General features: G+C 41.1%; 1 protein-coding gene across 3 annotated transcripts in view; it reads left to right on the forward strand.

The window, feature by feature from the left end:
* The window catches only part of PRKN (parkin RBR E3 ubiquitin protein ligase), an 852414-nt gene extending 836561 nt beyond the window's left edge, over positions 1 to 15853 (forward strand). For 2 of the 3 annotated variants that reach the window (XM_068405902.1, XM_068405892.1), the window contains exons 11-13: positions 4938 to 4985; positions 10925 to 11042; positions 14570 to 15853. In XM_068405902.1, coding sequence (XP_068262003.1) covers positions 4938 to 4985; positions 10925 to 11042; positions 14570 to 14679 — 276 coding nt within the window. In that variant the 3' untranslated portion in view covers positions 14680 to 15853. The remainder of the gene's footprint in view (positions 1 to 4937; positions 4986 to 10924; positions 11043 to 14569) is intronic. The other variant, XM_068405910.1, reaches the window with a different exon arrangement.
* The last annotated feature ends 6493 nt before the right edge of the window (positions 15854 to 22346 follow it).

A 22346-nucleotide genomic window follows, 5' to 3' on the forward strand; every position in this document is an offset into this window, starting at 1 on the left:
ATATCCAGTCTTAGTCCAAGCCTTAGTCAAGCTCAGCTAGTTCGAGCAACCCTGGCCCTGCAAACTGTGTGATCCAGCAAAATTCATCACTAAACGCACATGTTTAGCAGCTAAAAATTGTTAGAATATCTTGCACAGAAGTTACAGAATAGGTTGTGTGAATTTCTGACATTTTGCTAGGTTGAAAATCTTATTACCTGCTAAAGGCGTTCATTTCAGAACAGGTTCATTGTATATGTGAAGTAAAAAATTTATTGTTAGTTTTATCAAAGTCTTAGCAAGCTAATCAAAGAACTATTTTTTAGTCCATTTACAATAATACTAGGACTTACAGTTCAAATTCTATATAGTTAAAATTATGGATATGCAAACTTTCTGGTAACACTCATTTCTCTGGTGTTACATTTAACCTTTCACTGTGTCTCTGGGTCCTAAGCTTCATTCTGGGACAGGGGCTGGCTTCATGAGTCCTTTACGAGGAGCAGCGTTATGTCGATATTGGTGGGGTTTTTCCCCCTTCAATGTAGGATCTGCTTGGGGTCACTTTTATATGTTTGTCAACACACTCGTTCACTGGTCTGCAAGTTGATGTTGCATCCAAATTTACTATCTTTGGTGTGTTTTACCTAAGTTGGTTATGTCTTTGTTCTCTCTGTTATTCCTAAAACCGTTTTTACCCAGCTCTCAAGGCTGCATTTGGGTAACTGACCACTGGAGAGTTGTTTACAGCACCGAGGCCTCCCATATCATCCCATGCCGGTACTTTCAAGGCCTCTGCTATCATCCCAAGCCTTTACTCACATGTGTGGCATTTTATTCTAAGGTCAGCGATAATTCACTCTGCATATAATACCTATACTTGTCATTGCTGTCTATTAGTTACAAAAAAAAGGTCTAATGTTGTTAAACCATGCAGTTATACAAAATTTTACAAAAGCAAAGTAGGTAATAGTCACCTGGTCATTAGATAATTGCTGTCACTTGCAAAACCAAATCTCTAGGCAGGCTAAGACAAGTCTAGAGAAAGCCTGACAGGTCCTGAGGCCTGTGGTGCTGGCTTGGCGCAAAGGCTGTGGCCTCTTACAAGAAACAGCAATAGCATTTTTACTAAGCCACAAAGCTACATGTTCTAAACCTCCATCTACAATCTGTTTCAATATAAGTTTATAGCCAGTGCTGTAAAACTTAACTTCAACTCGACTCCAAACCTGTGGGATGCTGCCTGTCCCAGCTGTAGCCTTAGGCTGGAGGGCTTGGTCACCCAAATCTACAAGCCTATCCCCAAACCTCCCACCTTCAAATCAAACCTCAGCTGTTTGCTATTTGGGACCCAGTCCTTACTGTGCTCCAGTAGCTGATGCAGGACCCAGATACTAGCTTTGCTTTTCTGGCACTGGCAGTATAAAGCTTATTGAGAAGCACTGTCAGCCCAGGAACCCATCAGACCAAACCAAAACTAGTCCAGTGCCTCAGCTGAGTCAGTGCAAACCTCAGAGGTATCATTTTTTCCAGACCTGATTCTACTCATAAGTACATGCCACCTGGGCCCTGACTGCAACCCTAACCATCGTTTCAGTGCTCAGACCTAACTCAGACATGAGCTCTCAGGCAAACGATCACCTCTGAAGCAAACACTTCCTAGGTCACTTCCCAGAAATGCTTTTTGCTGCACAGGTGCAGCATAAAAACAAGCCCATGGGCACATAGACATCCAGGGAAGCCTGTCACATCACTTGGCACCTGCTGAAGTCTTTTGTAATGTAGTTCCTGGAAAAACTTCCAACTCACTTGGACTGCAGATGAGCCCACAGCCCATCTTTTCCTCCCACTGCCTCATGTATGCAGATCTCGAAGTTGCCAGTAGGTGGTACAAAATATACAGACATTGCTTGCCAGGCTTCCCTTTCCATCCACTGAACATCTGTCGCATCTCTTACGCCGTTTTGCCTGTAGATTCCCAGCAAGCATGTAGGGTTGTAAAGCCTGGCCTCTATGTAAGTGGTGGTTTGCTGTAATTATGCAGCAGAAATGTATTGGCCCACTGTGAGCAGAAGATAATTCAGAACTTGATTTTAATGTGGAATTCCCAAATAAAAGTGCTTTCAAAATATCCTTAGCTGAATTATTGCGATGCTAAGATATGAGATATCTAGCTAACGCTTCATGAAAACCAGGCTTGGTGTAATGTATTTCTTACAATATTGTTGTGGAATTGAAAAACTATGTAATGCGCATATTAAATTGTAACAGAAAGACATAATGCTGACAAAAATTAAGGAATTGAATGTCTCCTGACTTACTGTATGAAGGAAGCAGCAAGCTCCTTTTTCGCTTGAACCTTCAGTGAAGGGTGAGTTCTTAGTGAAAACATATATATTACAGTGGACTCCACAGTTATATGACCTTCTGAATCAGTTCTTGGTTATCAGTGTTTTGTATTTATGCTCTAAATATTGCAAATATCACTTTCACAGAATCACAGAATCACAGAATCAATCAGGTTGGAAGAGACCTCAGGGATCATCGAGCCCAACCGTTGCCCTTACACCACCCTGTCAACTAGACCATGGCACTAAGTGCCATGTCCAGTCTTTTCTTAAACACATCCAGAGATGGTGACTCCACCACCTCCCTGGGCAGCCCATTCCAATGTCTAATAACCCTTTCTGAAAAGAAATTCTTCCTAATGTCCAACCTGAACCTCCCCTGGCGAAGCTTGAGGCTGTGCCCTCTTGTCCTATCGCTAGTTGCCCAGGAGAAGAGGCCAACTCCCACTTCACTATAACCTCCCTTCAGGTAGTTGTAGACTGCAATAAGGTCACCTCGGAGCCTCCTCTTCTCCAGGCTAAACAACCCCAGCTCCCTCAGCCATTCCTCGTAGGTCAGACCCTCCAGACCCTTCACCAGCTTGGTCGCCCTCCTCTGGACTCGCTCCAACACCTCAACATCTTTCTTGAAGTGCAGGGCCCAGAACTGGACACAGTATTCAAGATGTGGCCTCACCAGGGCCGAGTAGAGAGGGACGATCACTCCCCTAGACCAGCTGGCTACACTATTCCTAATAGAGGCCAGGATGCCATTGGCCTTCTTGGCCACCTGGGCACACTGCTGGCTCATGTTTAGCGGGCTGTCGATCAGCACTCCCAGGTCTCTTTCCACCAGGCCGCTTTCTAACCACTCTTCCCCCAGCCTGTAGCGCTGCATGGGGTTGTTGTGGCCAAAGTGTAAGACCCGGCACTTGTTCTTGTTGAACCTCATGCCGTTGGTCTCAGCCCATCTATCTAACCTGTCCAAATCCCTCTGTAGGGCCTTCCTACCCTCCAGCAGATCGACACTGCCACCCAGCTTGGTGTCATCTGCAAATTTGCTGAGGGTGCACTCAATCCCTACGTCTAGATCATCTATAAAGATATTGAACAGCACCGTCCCCAGAACTGAGCCCTGGGGAACACCGCTAGTGACCGGCCGCCAGCTGGACTTTGCCCCATTCACCACCACTCTCTGGATTCGGCCATCCAGCCAGTTTTTAACCCATTTAAGAGTCCACCCATCCAAGCCCCGGGCAGCCAGTTTGTCCAGGAGGATGCTGTGGGAGACAGTGTCGAATGCCTTACTGAAGTCTAGATAGACTACATCCACAGCCCTGCCCTCATCTACTAAGCGGGTCACTTTGTCATAGAAGGAGATCAGGTTGGTCGAGCAGGACCTGTCTTTCATGAATCCATATTGGCTGGCCCCGATGCCCCGATTGTCCTGCATGTGCTGTGTAATGGCACTCAGGATGATCTGTTCCATCACCTTGCCTGGCACCGAGGTCAGGCTGACAGGCCTATAGTTCCCTGGATCATCCTTCCGACCCTTCTTGTAGACAGAATTGTTCCTTCACTATTTTGGCAAACTTTCCTTACTGCTTTTTGAACGGTGGAAAGTAAAATGTGAGGTATTTGAAATGGTGTACTACAGGCAAGAGTTAAAATAAGAAACACAGCATTTCTATGGAAAATTCTTTCTCTACTCGAAAGAGGGGGGAAATTAATCAAAATGCTAAATAGTAAATGCTGAACACAAAACCATGAATTATTTCACTGCATTTTAGTGAAAGAAAAAGCTACTGAGGAGGTTCATCATACATAACATCTTTCAATGGGTCCTGAGTCACAGTATGAAATGTGGAACATCTATTATTAGACCATTGATTTTTTTTCCCATCAGATAAATTTAAAAAGTTAAATAAAACATGGCTGCACAAAAAAAAATGGTACACCTAGCTTGATTTCTAAAGTATATTAAACAATTGGAAAAGAAACTGAGGCTCAGGGGTTTAGTAGCTAGTATATTCACAATGTCAAGCATAGGACATTTCAACCCACAGATGCCTAATTAAAGGAGCAAGAAAAATAACTATAACCAGAAAATGTCCGGTAAAATTAATCTCTATGTTATAAATAAAGATGCACCGGAGGAAATCTAAGAATAGGTCTTAACTTTCTGTCTAATGAGAAATAGATGGGAACTATAGAGAGAGAATTTTAGCTTTCCTATTTTGGGTAGCAATAAAATAAGATGATGTGACAGGCTGCTTTTGTTCATGAGTTAAGGTGACAGTCATTTGCAGCTCTATTTCCACTTATGGGAGAAGGCATGTTCTTTATTCCACTCATGGAAAACAGTTACACAAGAATGACCTGTATTAGATTAGATTTTCTGCTTTAGAGCAGCGTAAATTCAATATTCGCCAGCTACGTGAATTTAATTCATGCTGATATGAACAGCCCCAACATGCAGAGAACCTTGGCATGCAGTGTCACCAAACCAGAGCTCGCTCATTTTATTTAGTGAAAGTCTCTTTCATCTTGTATCAGACACAATACCCTGTGTATATCACTTTGATTTTAGCTAGTTGCTATCATCACAAAGAAGCTCTTTTCTTACAACAGAATTCCCCTGGCACACCAGACAAGTTGGCTCACACAAAGCTGCTTCACGTGAGTTTAACTGGACCAGTGTGGTACTGACACCTCTGTTTTTCCAGTGCATGAAACATATTCCTATTGATGGATATCTTTTCTGTTGCTGATCTATAACTATTTATTAGTGTTTTGATTAGCCCAAATCCTTCTCTAGACTAAAGCACTGGTCCCATAGTTGTGCACACCTCTCTTCATAAGATTTTGGCTCTAAAATGACTCAAATAATGTATTTTTTTCCAGAGGCCCTCTAGCCTACCTAGTGCCTAGACATCTGCTATTTTTTCCCCCACAACTGAAGTAAAAGACAGGACTAAACATGACAGGAGGTTAATTCATGTGAACATGTTCATAAAACAGCCCGTTAGAAGTGAGGAAAACAAAAGAAATTTAAGTTGAACTGTCACTATCTCTTGTAGATCAGGCTTCAACAGATGAGGCTGCTTCTTCTTAGAGTTCAAGCCCAAAATAATTAGTGGGCTGTGTTAATCTAAATGTTATGGTGGGTTGAACATTGCTTTGTGTACAATGGATTACTCTTTGTCTTCCTTTCAAACCCTTTCAAATATCCATAGTTGTTCTCACATTTGTGCTAGAAAATGAGCAATACTTCCTATTTTGAGACATCTGAGCCTTTTTAAAATGCTATATTTCACATAAAGTCATAATTTTACATATTTTTATTTTTTTAATCTTATTTTCCTAAGGAAAATTAACTTAAACGCAAGCATTTCTGATGAAAAGGAAAGGTATTTCTGATTGTCTCTGTTTATCCCACACCCATGGCTAAACAATAACCAGCTGTTCTATCACCCCATGTCCCCTCCCCAACCAAGAAAGGGAATTGGGAAAAGGAGGGAGACTCATTAAATTTTAAAATTTAAACAGATTTAATAAAATAAGGAAACCAATATCAATGCTAATACAAAACATAGAAATTTATACTTAGCCCACAGAGTGGTGGCAAGTCACTCCAGAGATACAATCATTGAGAAGAAGGAGATAGAGGGAGCAGAGAGCAGGAAAAAAAAGAGGGGTGCCCCCCCCCCCCCCCCAGCTTTCCCATTTATAGTGAACCTGACGTTAATGTTACAGAACACACCTGTGGACCAGCCTGGGTCAGCTGCCCTGGCTTTCACTGCTGATGGCCTTGATCACCAGACCACAGCTGGCCACAAACTGAAACAAAATGTGACAGAAACTTGATTCTATAAATTTTATCCCCACAAAACCAGGACACCAATTTAAAGGAAGCTGCACTAGGATACATTTTTTATGCATGACCAGCTTTTTAGCTTATCAGAAAGGAATTAAGCACCAACAGTAAACAAGCAGGAGTCCAGAAATTACATTCACTAAAGCTAAACACAACATAATGTTAATAGCTTCATATTCTATTCTGAATCAAGTGTCTTCAGTTTTCAGATGTTGTCTATGCTAGGCAAAATAAGCATTATCATAAAAGAAGCATGCTTACATAAGACAGTATATAATGCGGTGGATGTCAGAATTTAACATTATATATCTAATGCTTCCAGTATTTTGAACAAGATGTTTTGCCATAAAAGTTTTTAATCTGGATGGTACTGCTTAGTTGCCGACCATGAAGACACACTTCGTTTACTTTATGTAGTCCTACCAACAAGTTGATGTGTGCCCTATTACCTGAATAAGATGCTGCTTCAAGAAGGACACTTTATTTCTATTTCAAGATGCTTTCTGTCTCTGTAGGACTTTTTCCAGTACTGCTTGATACTGATTAACTGCATAAAAAGCTTTCCATGTACATGTTCTTGTATTGCTGTATGGTGCTCAGCAGTCTCTGTGATCTCTTTATCCCTGTTAGTTTTTCCAAAGGACTCAGCATAGAAACAGAACAGAAGTAAATGTGTCCTTCAGTGTGACCAGAGATAACAAGACAGACTTTTCCCCCTATCTCACTAAGCGGATATTGCAGAGGGGGTGTTGGAAAATGCTTGCAACAGCTCTTACTGTAGCTTCCTATTATTTATGGGTATCGATTCCTGGTCATAATGTGCAGCACAGTTGAGAATCAAAAAAATTATTCATAAAGTGGCATGGATGGAATCTAGTAGCTTTTCACTAGTGCTGGGACAAATACTTTGTAATAATTGGGGAACTAGAGCATATCATGTAGGGTCAGCATCACAAGTGATCAGTCTTCTGTCTGTCCTTGGCAACCTGACATGTGATGCACACCTGGAGCATCTCTGAACTTCCTGTCCAAGATCAGGCAGGCCAAATAAAGTGAGAGCTGCCTCTGCTTGATAGACTTGCTCTATTACCTAGGCCATTGTCAGGAAGATTAGGTTTGCTAGCTTAGGATGAAAGAAGGTTCATAGACACTGGTAATGGAGAACTGCCATACACCTTTCCTTTATTGTTTGAGGAAAAAATGCAGATAAATGCAGATAAATGTGTGCTTGCAGTCATTGTATGTGGAGCACTAAATAAAGCACATAAACACCGGAGGCTCATAGATCAGTAGGGTATGATCTCTTTACTGAATTGCTCCATCTCTGCATTTGCTTCCTGCAGCAGGAAGTTTTTAACCTAGCCTTCAGCAAGACGGGGCATAGGAGGGATGTTTCAGCTCTAATGGGCTGAAAATATCATGCTGCTGCATCTATTTCAAGCTAGAAATTTTGCAATGGAAAATATTAACATAATAATTCACACTGCTGTTTTCAGCAATTTGTTCTTTATTGGTGAATTGCATACGTGCGGTTTGAAGTTGCTTATTTTAGTTATTCCTAAGCTCTCTCAAGTTTGTATTTGTTTTCAGAACTAAGATGAAATATCTTTATATAAATCAAATTAGCAATTTGGCATGTGAAATTTTGCCTCGGTGTCATTTGCTATTAGGGCACAACAAAGACATGAAGATGGGGAAAAAGTGTGTTTCCAAGTACTGAACCAGTTTGGATTTGGACTATTTGGGAAAAACAGAGCCGCTGTGAAGCTCTCTGGGTTGACTACAAAAAATTAAAAATATATCTGGTCTTCTCCTGTAGCTATTATTCTGAAAATAATAGCAATGTTTTGTCACTGCTATAGTGATTTTCATCTTGAATTAGCTTCAAGGATGTTAAGTGATTAATTCCCATTAAAACCAGATGAAATTAGTATCATCTTCTTTCTGTCACTGGGCAAACAGAGGCCCAGGTCAAATATTCCCCACTCTCTCCATCTTGTGTTCAGGCCTCTCTGAGTTAGCTCAGATTGCTTGCTAAAGTCATCCTTCCTTGAAGATCAAGGTGTTGTGAGATCAGTACTAGATTATGTTCTTTGCAATTAGCCTGAGCAGCTTTTTCTATTTCCCAGAACTTACTAATGTGCCGTTGTATAGAAGTCATCCTTTTGCAGAATTGCTGAATAATCCAGCAGGTTGCAGGGCTGAGTTCCCTCCCCAGAGGCAGAGAGCCAAAAGCACAAGTCACTTCTAGGATAGAGCTGAGAAGACTTCGTTCACTTTTGTCACCTCTACATCAAAAACACTGGCAAATTGGAGAATATTAAGTGAGGAGCAACATAAGGGATTAAAGGGCTGAGGAGACTGATGTAGGTAGTAAAATAAAAGAAATCACAGAATCACAGAATGTTAGGGATTGGAAGGGACCTCGAAAGATCATCTAGAAGTCCAATCCCCCTGCCAGAGCGGATTACCTAGATCATATCACACAGGAACGCGTACAGGCGGGTTTTGAATGTCTCCAGAGAAGGAGACTCCACAACCTCTCTGGGCAGCCTCTTCCAGTGTTCGGTTACCCTCACCGTAAAGAAGTTTTTCCTCATTTTATGTGGAATCTCCTGTGTTCCAGCCTGCACCCATTGCCCCTTGTCCTGTCAAGGGATGTCACTGAGAAGAGCCTGGCTCCATCCTCATGGCACTTGCCCTTTACATATTTATAAACATTAATGAGGTCACCCATCAGTCTCCTCTTCTCCAAGCTAAAGAGACCCAGCTCCCTCAGCCTCTCCTCATAAGGGAGATGTTCCACTCCCTTAATCATCTTCGTGGCTCTGCGCTGGACTCTCTCTAGCAGTTCCCTGTCCTTCTTGAACTGAGGGGCCCAGAACTGGACACAATATTCCAGATGCGGCCTCACCAGGGCAGAGTAGAGGGGGAGGAGAACCTCTCTTGACCTGCTAACCACACCCCTTCTAATACACCCCAGGATGCCATTGGCCTTCTTGGCCACAAGGGCACACTGCTGGCTCATGGTCATCCTGCTGTCCACTAGGACCCCCAGGTCCCTTTCCCCTCTGCTGCTCCCAACAGGTCTGTCCCCAACTTGTACTCATACATGGGATTGTCCTTGCCCAGATGCAGGACTCTACACTTGCCCTTGTTATATTTCATTAAATTTCTCCCCGCCCAACTCTCCAGCCTGTCTAGGTTTCTCTTAATGGCTGCGCAGCCTTCCCGTGTGTCAGCCACTCCTCCCAGTTTGGTGTCATCAAATAATACCATGAACACATTTTTGAGGTTTTCTGTTTAAAAAAACGTGTTGGTTCTTTTTAAGATGCATGTTGCAATGGCCACCAGATGATCTGGAAACAAGTTTCTGCAGATGTTGTTCTTTGTTATTCCATTTTAACTCAGGTGACTTCAGCCAAGAAATAAAATCTAGGCCTTACTTACTGACACTGCAACAACTCACAGGTTTTATCAGTAGTAGCTGAGCAGAATTCAAGAGGAGTTATGGTTGTGTTGCATATTTCGAAGTTGAGCCAATTTCCTTCTTCTGTCTTATTAGAATAAATAAATAAATTAAAAAATTATACATGTAAATAAATATTAAAAGTCTATCCATATCCAGTCCAGCCTACAAGTATTTAGAAGGTATACACAAAGAAGTTATGGGAATTTTTACAAATTATATAATTTAGTTTAAGCTCATGATTTTCCCACATGCTTCAAAAAATCCACATTACAAGTGGAGAGAGCAGAACTTCAAGTTTGAAACCTACATTCATTGTTTACAGCTACTATTCACATAGTTGCCAGCCTCCTGTGACAGAAATGACCCAAGGCACTGCCATCTCTTTTGTCCTTGTACTATCATTTTAGGTAGGAAATTGCCAAGTAGGACACTTGTGTAGATTATGTAATTTTGTCCCAGTCATAAATAGGACAAACACCGGAGTCCCTTTTAAAACACTCTTCATGATGACTTTTTCCATCTGTGTGGTTCTATCTGGGGAGCTATTTGCTTTCATTGTTCAGTGGGGTTTTTTTTTACTTTTTCTCCAAAATTTTTGTGTTCCATCTTTGTGCCTCTTAAACTTACATAGATTTATGTTTGAATGAAATTTAGACCTCCAAAACAAAGGAGTATGCTTTATTAGGAAAAAAATTCCTTCTGTGGACCCCACCATTCTGCATTATCAAGTGTTGCATTGCCTTGGTGTGTTTGCTTTTTTTTGCAAGTGCAGCTTTAATCCCTGAAGCAGAATCAAACCTACGGTGTCTAACATGTCATGTCTCAGGCAGGTTCATCTGACTCCTGCTTCTTCTCACCTTTTTGCTTTACTTGTCTGTGCATTTGCAGCACAGCTTGATGCCCCCTGTGTCCTCCTGCCCAGGGTTTGCCTGCCACGCGGGACAGGGAGCAGCGGGGAGGATGCAGCCTGTGCTGCAGCTGGATGTAGGAAGGACCCCCAGGATGGCTCAGACTCCAGCTGCTGCAGCTGCCCCCACTATCCCACAGCCCAGGATCTAACCCAATACACATTTCGTGCACACTGGGGGAAAACAAGTTTGCATTTTGAAGCAAAAATTCTGCATCTCTCACAAAGTCCAGCCTACCTGGCCTTGCAGTCACTCCTCTCTGTTTCTTGTGGGTAAACAGTTACCACATCAGCATAGACATCGTGTCCCAGTGCAGCCTTTCAGTATTGTGCCCACTGGTGTTTTTTCTCTCTCTTTGCAGGGATACGTAGTTGATGAACATGCAGCCATGCAAGCTCGATGGGAAGAGGCATCTAGAGAAACAATCAAGAAGACAACCAAGCCATGCCCCAGCTGCAATATTCCAGTAGAAAAAAATGGTAAATTTATTAGATATCTTGTACTTAACTGTCTTTTAAAATTCATTTTACAATATAAATGTATAAATATGCATGTGTACATACGTACACTACTATTCCAAGAGAGGAAGAGCACACAGAGCTTGAATCTTCCCTCTGCCATTTTATCTAAATTATTTTGAAATCACTAAAACTAAATCACTTAGTTCTAAAGCCACTAATTAAGCCTAACAAAATGCCCAGCTATTTTATAGATAGGGAAAATGAGGCACAGAGAGACACTGGATGTAGCATTCATATGACTGAATGTCCAGCTAGTTGTCTAGATTTTCCATTGTCACTGGAAAAAATAGACATTTGTAGGGCAAAACTCATCTCACGATGAAACAGAACATGTGTCTAATGTAGGCCAGAAGAATTGTACCTAAAAGTGGGAAAATTAGTCCTGCTGTAGATGTCTACACAGTATATAGCTGAATTTAGATGAGATTAATCTCAACCCAGTGACATGCCCACAGAAGAAAGGCAAGTCAGAGGAAGAAACATGAGTCCTGACAAACTGATTGCACTAATCAATGCTTAGCATGTAGGAAGAAAAGTAATCTGCTGGCACTGGGGTGGTGAAAATGGGGAACGGGAACAGTAAATAGGCTATACCCTATAGGTTCATACTGTTCCAAGACATAACTGTATTTATGTTAATTAATCAGAATGTATTTAAATGATTGCCTAAATATTATACGAATATTAAGTATAGAGGATACTTCTCAGTTTTGTGGTATCACTTATTCAAATGGGATGCTGAAAATGCCAAATAAGTCACTGTGAACTGTAAGGAGAGAACACTGCAAGCAGTGATACCACAGAAATATTACTGAGGAAGAAATAGGACAAAATCCTGAAATCTGGGGTTTGATGAAAGAAAAGAAAGCAGCTGGCAGATGGAAAGTGGGAGACTTCTTCAAGCACAAGAAGCAGAAGGAAAGAAAGCATGAAATCAAGAGTGGGAAGGCGAGACAAGATTTGGCAAAGTGTAGAGAGCAAGGTGGGCAGCAGAAGAGAGATAACAGAGAGGTAGGTCAAAAAAATTATTTACAGACTTGTAAAACAGGCTGGAAACCAGAAGTTTGAACTGGATTAGAAATAGACAAATAATAATCGTGACTGTTCATACCTAACAGTTTGTGCAAATAAAAAGCTTCTGGTCAGGCTGCAAGCAGTGCTAGGACCTTTAATTTCTCTTAGACTCTGCTACAAAATCTTTACTGTTAAATTACAGGCAGTTGTCACAAACAGGATATCCCTATTTGACACCAGGATATAATTTACACAACTCCCACTAATGTTTAGGGAAGTGGCTTGTAAAAATCTCCAATGTATCAAAAAGGAAATAAAGGCCATTATACTTTTTATCCTTGAAAGAAAATATTTACTGAAAATGGATAATAAGCAGGAAAAGACCTTTCCTTGCTTATAGCATGAGCCATGTCAGAACAGTGCCTATCGAAGATGATAAAAGGACTGGATAAATAAATACCTGATGGGGGAGCAAAGATGACAGAGCCAAACTCTTCAGTGGTGCCCACTGAAAGCAGAGAAGGCAATGGGCACAAATTGAAACACAGGAAATTCCATTTAAACATAAGAAAATGGTTTTTACCATGTGGGTGGTTGAAGACTGGAACAGGTTGCTGAGAAAGAGTCTCCATTCTAGGATACATTCAAAACCTAACCAGACGCAACCCTAAGCACCCTACTTTATTTGACCCTGCTTTGAGCAGTGGGGTTTGGACAGGATGATCTCTAAAGGTACCTTCCCACCTCAGTAATTCTGTGATTCTGCGAAATAAGGCATGAAGCTTAAAAAGTGCAGTGCTTCTTTCTTCTCTGGTCATGGGTACTGCATGTGCCAGCTTCTAGGCTGACATTTGTAAACTGAAAGGAGCATTTCACTTCTGCCTAAGTACAGCTGGTGTCAAGAGGCTGATGACTGTACACTGAAGTCTGCCAACAGTCCTCATTTGGGAGGAGTACACTGACTCCGCACGAGAATAATTCTGCCTTCCCTTCCCAAATGCTTCTGTGGACACTGTCTTTTACAAGGGACAATGAAAACGCCAGTAACTTTTCTGTAATAGCCTATATTTCTCTATGTCAATAAGAGCAAAACACTTTCCCACAGCTCAGTTCCCAGTCTGAGTGAGTTTAAACACACATCCATGTTTCTCAGAGGACTGCGGTACTCATGAAGCTGTAGGCCACGTTGCTTGAGGCACTTTCCACTAACTGCTGATCTCAGCTGCCATGTAGCAGAGAATAACATGATTTAGGTAGCTTAGCAGGTAGAGCACATGTTTGACAGAGGGTGCCTATTGGGGTTTGAGTCCTGCACCAGGACTGAGATGCGTTTTACCCAGTGATGGCTTAATAGAAATCATAACAGAGGATTGGATCTAAATCTTAAGTAAAGTGTAACATGGAGGCTGGCTATTGGTATGCTTACATTTAAGGAAGATAAAAATGCCTGGCAAATTGCATCTCTTACACAAAGATATAAACTGATGAATAAACCTTGCTGTCACAGCTAGTTTTCTCTCTCTGTCCAATGAAACAGACAGGCCTATTTTAAGAAACCAGTTCTTGTGTCTCCTGCTGTTTTTACCTTCTGAGAATCATTCTGGAGTAGCATTTATGAAAAAAGGTGGTGTAAGGGTAGCAGGTCATGCAGTAGGGAACACACACTCCCTGTACCTCCTATCACCATCTGGAGTCAAACCAAGATGACATTTCAGCATTTCTTCATACTGCATGCTTTTCTTTCAGTTTGAATTATACAAGAGATCTCTTTGTGCGGTAAGCAACATAATTTCCATTTCAAGTGTATTTCTGTAATGATCTTTGACAATGTTAATGTTTTATATATTACAAAATAAACATTTGATCAAGGTTGTGAGCAGAGAGATTAAAGCTGCTCTCACAGTATGGGCAAGTAAGAAACCCAACACACAGGAAACATTGATGCAATCAAAAGGCTGCTTCAGATACTAAGAAGGTCAAACCAGCTTAGATTACTAATGTCATTTTGATATAATCAGCAGTCAGCCACCAAAGTCTCTATCTCCTGATTTATTCTCCTTGCAAATCTCTCAGTTGTTGAATCCAAATTCAAAAACGAATTGAATTTTGTTCATCTTCTGGCTCACAGCTGGACTAAGGTACAGTATCCTTGAGCAGGCACCTCCATGACTGCTTTGAGAGGCCACAGACTGTCATCTCTATTCCCTACCCCTAGCACAGTCTCTTCTAATTTCCTTCTACTCCTGCAGTCCCTCAAGTGAGACCAGCACGTTACACCCCGATAAGAGAGGGAGTAGCAGGTTTTAGAAAGCCCAGGTAAAATATTCTTCAGGTTTGTACTTCTCTTTTATTAAATATTCTATTTGGTTAGTAAATGAATGCCTAAGTAAGTTGGTTTAACACTGTTAATTGTTGATTAACATCTCTAAGTGTTTGCCAAATACCAAAACCATTCTCTTGCTATCTTGCAGGTGGATGCATGCACATGAAATGTCCTCGCCCTCAGTGCAGATTTGAGTGGTGCTGGAACTGCGGCCTGGAGTGGAACAGAACCTGCATGGGAGATCACTGGTTTGACTAGTGCCGCTGAGGCCAGCTCATGTTGCTGCTAAGGCTTGTTTTCATCGGGGTCACATTCTGAACTCCTCGCTTAAACAAAACTCCCAGTTGTTTCAGGGACACGGAGTTTAGTAGTTGGCCCAGTTTGTTGGTTTTTGCTTTCTTGCATATGCAATCATACTAAAATCACATTGAAGTTATGCCAAGGGTTTTAAATCCACTAAGTAAAAAGAGTAATTGTTTTAATCAACAGACTTGCTCATCGTGGTACAAAGATGGGTGAATTACACCCTTCTGAACTTGTGTGGTCTGTCAGCACAGAGGGCAGACAGAGGTTACCATGAGGAACTTTGCTTGACATTTATAGTCAGGAATCTGTAACTCTTGCAAGAGAGAGCAGCCTGCTTATGTGTGTGTGAGTGCGTGAGCATCAAGGGGTGTGGAAGATGTTCCCTGCATCAGCTGTTTTTTCTTTGACCACTCCTTTGCTCATTCAGCACAATTTTTGATTTTGAAGCAGTATTTTTTAACAGCCTTTTTGGCAGAGGGAAGGCTGTGGCTCTTCAGTGTTTTCTCAGGGTTCCTTCTGAACAGGCTTTCTATGGGGGTCTTGCTTTCAAACCAAATTCTCACAGAAACATACAGCTTTATGCCGCATTCGTGCTTGCGTATTTCTAACATACAACACAAAACCTGCCTACCTGCTCATTATAGACTGTGTTACCATTGGAAGATTAGCAAAGGATGCAGTTTCAGCTCTAATCGTGACTGCTCTTGCAGTGGTGACTGGATCCAATTAAGTGTTGTGCAAGCTAGACTCACAGGGCTTCATTTTTCTTGTGCTTACAGCAATACTTTGGACATGGCAAAGGGAGGCAGGAGGAGACTTCTCAGGAGTTTTCTCTATCATCATTCTCCTAAACTGAATTAGAATATGGGTACATTTCTGAAAATATATTGACAGCTCAAACAGCGTGGGGCAGAGGGACATCTTTCATTTTACAATGTTAACACAGTAAGTAAAGCTTACAAGCCTTTCCAAGCCTGAACAACCTTACTGTTTGGTGTTTTTTACATCGCTGTCTTATTCTGAAATGAAATGGGTACTGTCCACATCCAACATGCCGTGTAAGGATTTGCACAATTTAGTTTTGGAAAAAAAACCGCACAATAAATAAAGTGGTCAAAAATTTAAACTGTATTTCTTTTTTCATTTGAATACAAAGTGAGTACAAAGATGCTGGGTGGGTCATGCATTTCCTTGACTGATTCAAATTCCCAGTTGAGAGGCTAGCCCTTTGATTAAAACATACTATTAGCGCAAAATAAATTCCAGGGCCATGGACTTCTTTTATCAAGTTTGAATTAATACTTTGTATGGCATGACTGTAAAGTCCTGAAAATACGGGTGTGCCTTGTATCATTCAGTGCAGAGCAAGAAGCTTGAGGTGTAAAGAAATCCCAGGCTCACTACAAAGATGTGCAATTGCTAAAAGCAGTGGAGTATTCATCTGTCTCAGCTGGAAGTGACATTAAAAGTCTGGGGAAAGAGGGATGAAGGCATGAAGTACCAAAACTGAGAGAGTAAACTGGCAGAATTAAGAAAATGAGAGAGGAGAGTGGCAATGAGAGGACAATGGCTATTTCTTAAAGGCCATTTTCCTTTTTGGCACTGGTGAACTAAAATGTATGCAGAAGTAGCTACATTAAAGTGTAGGGGTGCAATAGAATGCTGCAATGATGTAGCTCATTTAAGTACATTAACTTAATGGGAATATTTTACTGTGAGCTCTGATTATTTCATGATTTGATTTCCTATACCTTGGTCTACTTTATAATTTATATGGCTTGTTGCCAACAGGCTAGAGAAAAAATCACAATGCTTAATTTTGCTTTGATAGTGTGTTACATGGGAGCTCATCGCTATATTTCATATCGACACACATTTGGAATAAAAGAAGTGTGAATCTCTTTCCCATTTTTTTTTAGTGTCTTTCTTAAGGAGGAAGAAAAACTTGTTCACTGTAAGACAGTTTCACTGAGTTAGAGCCTACCCTAGCAAGTTCTGCTGGTTTTGGCTGGGACAGAGTTAATTTTCTTCACAGTAGCTTGTATGGGTCTGTGTTTTGGATTTATGCTGGAAACAGCGTTGATAATGCAGGGATGTTTTAGTTGTTGCTGAGCAGTGCTGACACAGGGTCGAGGTCTTTTCTGCTTCTCACACCACCCCACCAGCGAGTAGGCTGGGGGTGCACAAGAAGTTGGGAGAGGACACAGCTGGGACAGCTGACCCCAACTGACCAAAGGGATATCCCACACCATATGACGTCATGTTCAGCATATAAAGCTGGGGGAAGAAGGAGGAAGGGGAGGGACATTCGGAGTGATGGCATTTGTCTTCCCAAGTAACCATTACGTGTAATGAAGCCCGGCTGTCCTGGAGATGGCTGAACACCTGCCTGCCCATGGGAAGGTGAATGAATTCCTTGTTTTGCTTTGCTTGCGCACACGGCTTTTGCTTTACCTGTTAAACTGTCTTTATCTCAACCCATGAGTTTTCTCACTTTTTCCACTTCTGATTCTCTTCCCCATCCCAGGATGGGGGAGTGAGTGAGCGGCTGCATGGGGCTTAGTTTCCGGCTGGGGTTAAACCATGACACAGGCTAATGTTTTAATTGTCATGTAGAAACATGTAATTTATGCCCCTGCATTAAGGTCCACTGAAGTCAATGGACTATAGATCAGCTCCTGTATTTCTTTCTGGCCTGGGCAGGGCATGGCAGGCATGAGTCATAAGGCTAGAATAGAAACACGTCTCGTTTCTTGGGAAGAACTTGTCAGAGGATGAGATTATGAGCATTCAACTAAGATATAAGCAAGGGCAGGAAATGAGAATAAAGGAGTTCCAGCATTGACTTAAGATTATCCACTTTTAGAGACTGACTCTATAGGCCCTTGTCACACAGGGTTTCTGCACACAGTCCAGATTTACCTCCTGACAAAAAAGAAGTATATCCTGCATATTTTAATAGAACGTCTCGATCTTCTCTGTGTTAGTATACATACATCTGTATGCCTACATGCACAAAGTTTGAGATGGTACAGGCTGTAAACCTGATTTCTGTTTACAGTGAGATTCTCACTGTGGAAAATAGTTTCCACAATTTAAAGTGCATGAAAAATCAGGATGAATGCTCTGCTGACACTGTAAGAATGCTGGAATTTCTAGAGAGATGTGTGAATTGGACCTAAAATTTCCTACACTGATAATTTCTTTTCCATGGAAAATGCCTTTTTTAAAAAAAAAAATCTAAAACTTTAAAAAAAATCTAATTGCTATTGCAATTCGAAACAAAACAAAACAGAACAAACCAACTCTTCAGTGTCTGTTCAGACTGTTCCTCTTATTTCAGCTTTGAAATATCAGAATGGAGGTCATCTCACCCAACTTTAGCTATCTAGTTGGTTCGGTAGCCTCAGAGGCTCACGCAGAGACCTCTCATACATGTGTATGGTGGGGCCTGCTGAATTTGAAGTACAATCAGTCATGGCTAGAGGCGTGATGGCAACATCCGTGCCAGAGACAGGGTGCAGCTCCTGACAGGACCAGCGGGACTGCAGAGCTCCCACACACTCTTGGCTCTGTTGTTGGTGTGAAGAGGGGAGTCTTCCTTTTTTTTAAAACTTACAAACTGGCATTGCTTGCTAGCGTCCATGAAGCCAGCCTTGGCAAACACTTCCTCTGGGATGGCATTCACATCTCTGGAAGTGGTCCTGGGCAGCCATGGGGTAATGAAGAGAAAGAGGACTCAAGCACAAAACAAGAGGGAAACCAGCCTGAGGGCATAAGCAGATGCAAAAGTTTCAAGAGCTTGTGGGTTTATGTTCTCCACCAGCATTACACTCTGGAAACACTGATATTTAACTACATGTTCTGTATATTCAGAAAAGATAATTTATTATGGTGATATAAAGCACAAAAGAATTCTGTATCTTTTTACATTTACATTTGCCTTTGTTAATTGAATTTGCTTTACCTCGAACCTTCTTCATCTTTCAGATTAAAACAATTATGGACTTGTTCTTGGTACTGCAATCTGAGCTCCTTTTAGTGTGTGTTAAGTGGATTAAGTACAGGATGTATGCTGAAATATTCAATAATAATTATCTGTATAATAATTCAGCTCTATAACAACAAAGAAAATCTCTAATATTTAATTCCAGCTGGCAGTGAAATCTGAATACCAAGTAGATTAACAAGAAAATATATAACAACTTGGCTCCCTAAGGAAAAAGCATATCTCAAAGCTTAGCATAAATAATACTTTGGGAGCTGTGACTCTGACTAAAATATAATTTAAATGTCTACCTTATCTCATTGCAAACTGCAAGCCAAATAATTTCATGTACACTTTAAAAAAAAAATCAGTAAATAGCACTCCAAAAGAAACATTACGCCACTGTTGGAAAAGAAAAGTCACACTCTCAAAGCACAGCAAGCAGTGGGGTTTGCTTTGTGCATATGAATAGTATGGTACCGTCTATAGTGCAAACCAGTATGGTAGCAAAGCTTTTTGCCTACAGATCTTGTAGATCATGTAAACTGAAGTAAAATTTGCGTTTGCGGAGGCGAACCTGAGGCACTTGGAGGTAAGAGGCCAGATTCCAAGAGATGCTACTGCCCTGGAAGTTGAGGAAGATTTAGCCCTTTGTGCCAGCCTTCTCACACTTTGAGGCAACAACAACAACTGCTATGTCCCTCATGTTCGCTGTGCTGCTCAAATCACTACATAAGTAAGTCACTGGGTGCATTAAGCTCAATAAGCAACATCTGCAGAAAGATAGGAAGCATAAAGCGTACTATCAACTCCGAAGATTGGTTAGCCCCATGCTGACTTAATTTATCTGATTCAATGTTTGACTACTATGGTGACGGCTGATCTAGAGAAACCCTACACAGAGATGGAGAGCTGCAGTACAGCTCTTTAACAACTAGATTTTGTTCCCAGGCAGCAAAATTCTCATGCTGCCTTCAGTTCCCTTTAAAGCAACGGAAAAGCCTGAAGAAGACACCACCGAACCAAGGCTGCCAGAAGAAGGAAACCCCAAGTCTAATTGATCCTGATGGTCCTTCAGCAACTTCACGCAAGTGTATCTGACAGCACAGCATTGACAGTGATTCAGCAAAAAGAGACAAATGTACTACTTTACATTTTATCTGACTTGATTACAGTTTGTAAGGAAATATCTCCATCTCTAGTTAGCAAATTTAGAAAAACACCTCTCCCTTTTTTTTAAACATGTTTGTCTACTGATTCCTATTGTGTTTATTTGTGTATGTGTTTGCCCATGTGATTCCCCTTGTGTCTCATCTACTGATTTCCAGCTGTGGTTCCTCTTCAGATAGTTAATGCTCTAGCAGTTTTCAGCTTGATTGTCTGGGAGCTACTAGAGTACATGCACTGAGTAGTCCCTTCTCGTATTCTGGGTATATGTGCAGACCAGAAAAAAATGTAATGTAAATGTAAATGGCTTTAAGCAAGCAGTAAGGTTGCGAGAAGTTAAGCAAGTTGAGAGAAGCTCATTTAATCATATGGAGAATCATATTTAATGCAGTGGTTTGTGTATCTGCAGGTCATATGCCATTTTGGTTTTCTTCATTATTATTAATAGTGCTTTTTTCTTTGCTTTTAATTTGTTTTTCTTGTCTGTGTCTCCATTTTTCTGAATAATGGAGTAATGGTTCTATGCCAGTAGATAAAATATGCAGCAAGACATCACCTGTTACATTACTATTTGGCTTTTATCCCTAGAAAGCTTGAGGAATCCACATAATCCATGAAGGCAGGGAAGTGCCATTATCTATATTTTACAGTCAGGGAATTCAGTCCAGAGAGCACAACCAGACTACATGGAGGCAACAGCTCAAATGCACACCATCCCTTTCCTCACAGATGGGGAAATCTGTGGCTGCACCAAAGTGGAGGCCACCTGCGTGCCAGCACAGTGATGACACAAGCTCAGGGAAGCAGGAAGCAAGTTTGAAGTTTAAGGTCCAGAGGACACCAGTATGACATTAGGGACACAAAGAAATAATAATAATAATAATAATAAAAAAGGTAGGATTTTCAGTGGCCTAAAGAACAGTGACCTAACCTGACATCCTTTGCAACCACTGGGAATTTTACTGCTGGCTTCACTGGGAGAAGGCTAATTTAGAGACTTTGAAAACACCATTTAGTTCGACTTTTTAGCAGTACATAAGAGATCTCTGGGAGAACTTGATGTCCTAGTTTCCTCTTTGTCTCTTTGTTAGTTGAATATTTCATCTACAAAACACATTCATGCCCACTCTCTCCACCTCGTTTTAGTGCAAACTAAAATCCATCAAGCACTGATGGATTGTCTTGTTTTAAAAATCTTTAGTTAAGTACAGCTGAAGCAACACACTGTACACTCATTCTTTCTTGGTACATCATTGTATTGTCTGCCTCATAAACAGTAATCTCGACAGCCTGCCAACTTCATCTGCTGGTTACCAGGCCAAAAACTGGTTGGATGAAGACCTCAAGCAATGATCAAAAGATAGTGCTAAAATGAAAAGCAGCAATCAGTAAAATGAAATAGTATTCAGACTCTACTTCTGTTGGGGCCAATATAATGTTTTTCTTGGAATGGATGCTAAATGCTCCTGAATAGGTTCAGCCAACTGAGTGTGTTTATGCCTGGAAGCTAAACCTGGAAAGCCCTGCACTGCTCTTTTCCAAAGTAAAGGATCACAATATGGTAAAAGGGTTTGAAATTTTTTGAATCAGTAGCTGAAGTCCATGTGTTCCATAGCTGATGGAGTTAAAAAACAGAAAAAACAGCCTACCTCACTAAGCTACACTGACATTTTTCAAGTGCTCAATGACACAACAGATGCCAGGTTTGCTTTTTTTTTAAAATATCTGCTTCTCAAAGGCAAAAATGGCTGTGATATTTGCATTAAAATCAGTCAATTAATGAAGCTGAAATCAATCCTGATTCGTGCTTGTGAGTTTATAGCAGTGAATCTGACACTGTACCAAAAATGTTAGTCAGTATTAGCTTAGCAAATATTAAGGTGCTTATTAGCTGAGTTGCAGTCACTTGGGTCCTTATTTTATTTCAGAAGTACAATGATCAAGGCTATTCCTATTGCCTCATTCTGTTGGATTTTACAGAAAGCAAACATAGCTTCATGTCAGTGCTAGCAATAAGCTCCTGCGTGGTAGGATATCTTCTCCTGAATCTCTTCTCTCCAGTAATCTCTTCTCATGTGACATTTAATATGCATAAGTTAAAAACAATCAGTGGCATTTCATTTCTAGTCCTCTTTTTGTGTAAGCTTCGGGGTAGAATTGAATAAATAAAAATATAAACCCAAGTCTACACAACAGAAAGCCTACTTTTCTTGCTGTTCCACTACAGCTATACCACAGAACTACCCAATACAGTATACCAGCTTGGTAGACCAGTGCGGTATACAAAATAAGCTGTAGATCAGCAAATGTACATATTTATTTATGCCATTATATTGCACTATTTTTTAAGACCTTTGCCAGTCTAGAAAACTCATAAGCCCCTTCCCACCTCAGGAAGGGCCCATTCCAATAGATCCCTGCAATGAGTGATGGCTGGGGCATTCCAACTTCTCATGTACATCAT

Source organism: Nyctibius grandis, chromosome 1 (assembly GCF_013368605.1).
Source record: "Nyctibius grandis isolate bNycGra1 chromosome 1, bNycGra1.pri, whole genome shotgun sequence".
NCBI classification, from domain to species: domain Eukaryota; kingdom Metazoa; phylum Chordata; class Aves; order Nyctibiiformes; family Nyctibiidae; genus Nyctibius; species Nyctibius grandis.